A 6,000-nucleotide genomic window follows, 5' to 3' on the forward strand; every position below is an offset into this window, starting at 1 on the left:
TAAAACTTACCAAATATATTTTTATTAAAAAAATTTCTAGGAAATCATGCCATGCTCATATTATTAATTTTTTCCCAACAAAAGCCATATGTCCTTCTGACAAATTTATTTTATCTATATACCTTTTTGTAAACCACACAGAGAGTACTTATTTCAGTCTGGCTTTTCCAAATAGAGTTTAATCATATACTACACATTTCATCAATAACTTGAAGAAGATACACAGAACACGATATAAAAAGCTGTCCTCGTTTTATCCTGTCTACGTGAAAATTATGCAATTTAAAGTGTCACTGGAAAAGAGGAAAAGGTACCATAAAATGTCAAGAATTTTATCTCAGTCAAATAAATTAACAATATCACATATACTGAACACATTCAAATACTCATATCAGCTTTGCCAAAATTATTGGTTTAATTTTTATTGTAAGTTACAAGTTTAAACCAGAGGCACCTACAGCGTATGGAAACAGGCAACAGCACAGTAACCTTCCTCAAGTTCACAGCTAATCTGCCAGAGGCTATTGGCATGCATCTATTTAATGGAATTCCCACAAAGCTGGTGGATTCCTTTTGATTAAAACAAACAATTAAAAATAGGATGAAAAATACATCTTGTAATGTTAAAAAAGAAGCTTCTAACTCTAAATGCAAGACAAAATCATCACTAAGGACCAGCAAGTTAACATCTTGAGGAACATTATTTACTCAACAAATATTTACTGAGTATCTTCTGAGTGCCAGGAGTGTTGGGTACCCTGCCATTAAGGAGCTCACAGACCAGTGGGAAGACAAACAAGGACAACTTTACAGTCCAGTGAGGTCAGTGTTACAGGAGATCTGCCTGACACACAGAATGAAGGGCCACCACCACCCCCAACCCAGTATTTGAAACAAATGGTGTTATTTTATTTTTATATTTTTGTGCGGTACGCGGGCCTCACTGTTGTGGCCTCTCCCGTTGCGGAGCACAGGCTCCGGATGCGCAGGCTCAGTGGCCATGGCTCACGGGCCTAGCCGCTCCGCGGCATGTGGGATCTTCCCGGACCGGGGCACGAACCCGTGTCCCCTGCATCGGCAGGCGGACTCTCAACCACTGCGCCACCAGGGAAGCCCCAAATGGTGTTATTTAAAAACAAATGGCATTGGCATGATGATGGATAAGGGGCCAATCTTCTCTTTTCCAGAAATGCCAGGCGCAGTGGTGGACTGTCTGGGGGAGGGCCACTAACATGACCTCTCATTCATAGAGACCACTGGAAGGTTATGGACACATCAGTAACTTTCACAGTCACTCCCCTACAGTTAATCAGGCATACCTGAAAGCCTGCACATCTTGAAAAACACATCATTAATAAACATCTAGAAATGAAACAGCTATGTTTGACCCTATGATGATGGAATTTCTAAATGTAACTTTACTTAAGAAAAATAGATACAGTTACACTTAATTTACTCAGCTACCATAAACACTCGGAAAACATTTAAGAATTTGGAAGGTAGCAAAAGAGTACATTAAGTAGGCAAAATAAATGTCAGAATCTGCTCCCTAAAGCAATATACACAAGTGGGAAAGCTGAAACTCACTCAGAATCTACATACTACTTTTATTTTTTTACTTATTTTTTTATTAGGGTATAGTTGTTTTACAATGTTGTGTTAGTTTCTACTGTACAGCGAAGTGGAATTCCCTGTGCTATACAGCAGGTTCTTAGTTATCTATTTTATACATACTAGTGTATATACGTCAATCCCAATCTCCCAATTTATCCCACCCTCCCACTATTTTCATTTTAGAGATGAGTCTAATAAGCAAACTAGACAACAAGGGGAGAGTAGTCACAGATATACCAGCCATAAGTAACTGTCACAACTGACAGGAGGGAGAATTCAAAGAAACAGAAAGAAATGAGAACATAAAATGCATATTCTGGAGCTCTTTGCACAGAGCTGATTTTACAGAGTAGAACTTAAAACAGAACTATGGTCTCTTTCTTTGCCTGGTCCCTTTCCTATTTAACTTGTGAATTCCTTGCAGGTACTTTCAATAGTCCTATACGGGTTCATCAGTACTTGTAACAACAAACATTTTTTTTTTTTCTTCACAGAAGGACACAATAACGGGGGAGGGGATGAACAGGGAGGGCTGTATTTAGAGGAATAGGGTATGTTTTCCTTTTCAGTGTTCTTATTCTTTAAAGAAGCTGCTTTGTGTTTTGTTTGTTAGCATATACTTAAAGCCCTTTAATATACCATTCTGGGAAGACCAGCATCTTGAAAAAAATACGAAAAATGTTGTTACAATAAGTGTAATTAAGATGCTGTTCATGGCCATGGTACAGGGGTTTTATATGTCGAGGTACGTAATAACTGATAGTGGCCTAGTCACTCCTCTGGAGAAGAATATCATGATGAACAAGCTTCACGTGTCTGCTTATAGGAGAAGCTTTTTATGCCTGCATTCCCAGGTTCCTCTGGCTCAGAGCCCACATCTGACAGGAGCTGAGATCTCTAGATTTTTAGCCCATTTTTTTCTTTTGGCTGTAGCACAACCATTTCCAGTGCTTTCTGAATGGCATAAATATTTTCAGGGTTTCTGACAGGCAGTGAGGGGAAAATTAATTTCCAGGTGTCCCCATTTTGTTCCCTAACTCCTCACACTGACGTCTGGCTTAGAAGCAAGGATCCCCTTGAATAGCGCTTAGGCTCTGTCAGCAACTTCCCTCCGCAGTGTTACCTCCACGTTGTGGAGGAACAATGATTGCAAACAGGGTAGTTACATTAGCTCAGGCTCTTTCTTCAGAACAGGCAGGAACAGCCTCCAAAACAGAGATGAAAAACTGAGCCTAGGTATCCTCTACCCCACTAAATTGTGATGTTCGTGGATCAAACTTGCAAGAGATGCATTTTAAACAGCTAGAAGCTGATGTGATTCACATGTTACAGTAATGGGAGTTACAGGTAATAACCAACTTTTTAGGAAAAGTTGGCCTCGGGAGGACATTGATTTCTCTCAGCAGGTTCTATCTCAAGTTCGGATTCAAAAGGTAACTCAGCAGATTGTATTTTCACCAAGCTGAGACCACTGCCTTCTCAATGGCTTATGGGTAGACAACTTCATACAACTAAAAAAATTCACTCTATGTAACAAGGATGAGTAGATACACATGCGACAGCCCTACGGTTATCTTACCCTGTAACAAACTTTTTTTCCTCCTTGAGTAATATTTATATGACCCTAAACTGCTGGATAAAGCCAAAACTGTAGCCAAAATTCATCACTAAATAAAAATAATCATCATAGATAAAATATAGTATATCCATACAATAAAATATTATTTGGCGACAAAAAGAAATGAAGTACTGATTCATGCTACCACGTGGATGGACCTTGAAAACATGATGCTAAGTGAAAGAAGCCAGTCACAAAAGGCTACATAGCGTATAACTCCAATTATATGAAATGTCCAGAACAGGCAAAACCACAGACATAAAAAGTACATTACTGGTTGCTAGGGGCTGGAGGGAATAAGGAATTAGGAGTGACTGCTAAGGGGTATGGGGTTCCATCTCAGGGTGATGAAAATGTTCTAAAATTAGATAGCAGTAATGCACAGCTTTGTGAATATACTGAAAACCAACGAATTGTACATTTTCAAAGGGCAAATTTTATGGTATATGACTATCTCAATAAAACTGTTATTTTTTTAAGGACTCAATAGTTGATTAATGATGCTCCAAGTAGAGTAATTCTAAATACGAGGACTAAATTTTCAACCACATTCGTTGGCACTTTGAATTTTATCAGAGTGAGCTCATCTTATATCTTGGGATCTATCTATTAAGACTGTAAAACAGTTTCTCTTTCACTACTCACTTTCAGAAACAAAAGTCTCCTCTTACAAGAGAGAGAAAGATGAGTAACTCCAATTAGAGGCTAATTCACACAATGCTGCTCTTTGTTAATGAAGGACACTCTGTATCAATCTGTCTAATTTATTAAGCAAACAGGTAGTTCCAAGGAAATCTTGGGTCACCCAAATATTTGGTAGTCACGAAAGGATCTGCAGGTAGTTACTTAATTCACAATCATCTACAACATGAAAATCTAGATACCCCTATTACTTTGCAATCAGTAGCAATTATTAATCAATGAAAACAGAAACGGTAAATATGAATACTGACCTTGTTTCTTTTAACCCTTCTTTCTGAATGACTTCCAATATCTGCTTTGCTGTCATTGGTGAGTTGGGGTGTTTTTCTAGTGCCTAAAAAAATAAAAATAAACGTAAGATTCCTAGATTACTGCATAGAAACATACAAGATGAAAATGTGTGTGAATCATGCAATGTTTCCTTAAAATTTTAAAAAGGCTGTTATGCCAAAATTAGGTTCCATCACACAGATCAGGTGTCCAAAGTGAGAACATAATTTTTTTTCTGGACATCTATGGCAATTTCTGCAACATATAGGGGTCATTCTGCAAAAATGTCACAAAGGCATACACACCAAAAAAAGAAATGTGAAACCTAAAAACACCAAGTTAATAAATGTATATAATTTTCTTTATTAAAAATTGCTGACATTTTATGGCTTAAGTCATGTTTTCAGGCTGTTAAAATGTTTCTTAAATTTCTAAGACCTTGGAAACATGAGCCTGAATACCACCAAGAGCAGAGAACAAAGTGCTGTTCAGAAATAACCTCACTGGATTCATATTTTGATCAACTTCTCTTGTATTAAAAAAAATAAATAAAAACTCTTCATGGCCAAAATGGAAAAAAGCATACAGAAACCCAAGTATCTCATTACAGTGTGTTTTCCAGTTCAGCTCAGTTTCCTTTCTTTTGCCTTTTCCAATTCAAGTAAATCCCTTCCTCTTCCCATTCAGCCCATCTCAGCTTTATGAACTGAGTCCTATTCTCTTTCTCTCCCCTTCTGTCCTACTTATTTTTGAGTGGAAGTGAACTTTTTTAAACAAAGTATGGGGAATATATGGGACATAGTTAATTATTTCCACAGGCATTAGACCATCAGCCCTGGAAAGCAAGCCCCTTTTATTTACCCAGGGACTTTACATGTAGTGAAATCCGTAAACAACGGTGCCCACACTGCTCACCAACAAGGTCTATAGGACCACCTCTGGGTACAAGAAACAAGTGTACACACATCTTCACAATGACCTCCTCCAAGGGTAGATGACACCTACTTAAATTTTCTGTACAGGAGCTTCTGCACAAGTCATGGCCCCCATGCAACTTAATAATTCTAGAGTCCTAATTTATGATTATTATGAATATTAGACCAGAATTCTCATAATTATTAAGAATTAACAGGGTCACTCTAAAAACTAAAAATTAAAAAGGCTTCCAATATATTCAAAAGAGCTCTGTGATCTCTTCCACGATCAATGGCTATATTTCAGCTAGGTCCCTAGCAAAGGTTCTGCTCCTCAAGGCTCTCCAGTGAGTTACATACACAGCCTGCCCTACCTCACCATTAGAGCCACTTTCCTGTTCTCCCCTTTCTAGTTCCCAGGAAATTTCCCCATTTTTTCCTAGTCTGGATCAGTCTCTTAGTTGCAGTTGGTAATTCTTTAAAGAATAGCGAAATATGAGCTACACTGGAAAGAGAGTGTAGCAACAAGTATGTCCCTAGGAAAGAAGGAAAAACAGTCCTCACAGAGGATGCTTTAGAGAGCTAAACTGTCAAGGGGGGAAGACACATAGGCATCGCTGTATAGGAAGAGGACTAAAGTGCAAAAACATTGGTTAAAAAAAAAGGCAAGAAGGAAACTGCATAATAGAGCTGAAAAGGGGAAAAGATTAGGTCACAAAGAAAGGCAGGAAAGATACAGACATGAAAATGAAATAGTCGACAGAATTTTTAAAATAAGAACTGTAAGTAGAACAGTGCATACTTATGAATTACTGAAAGGAGACGCTGTGGTCACATGGACTATACACAGGGGGTGTATCACCCCAAATGATGGGGACACTA

General features: G+C 38.1%; 1 protein-coding gene across 1 annotated transcript in view; it reads right to left on the minus strand.

The window, feature by feature from the left end:
- The window catches only part of ASXL3 (ASXL transcriptional regulator 3), a 140,341-nt gene extending 136,079 nt beyond the window's left edge, over nt 1-4,262 (minus strand). The window contains exon 1 of the mRNA XM_065890447.1: nt 4,186-4,262. Coding sequence (XP_065746519.1) covers nt 4,186-4,241 — 56 coding nt within the window. The 5' untranslated portion in view covers nt 4,242-4,262. The remainder of the gene's footprint in view (nt 1-4,185) is intronic.
- Between the last annotated feature and the right edge of the window lie 1,738 nt (nt 4,263-6,000).

This window comes from Phocoena phocoena, chromosome 13 (genome assembly GCF_963924675.1).
Source record: "Phocoena phocoena chromosome 13, mPhoPho1.1, whole genome shotgun sequence".
Lineage (NCBI taxonomy): Eukaryota > Metazoa > Chordata > Mammalia > Artiodactyla > Phocoenidae > Phocoena > Phocoena phocoena.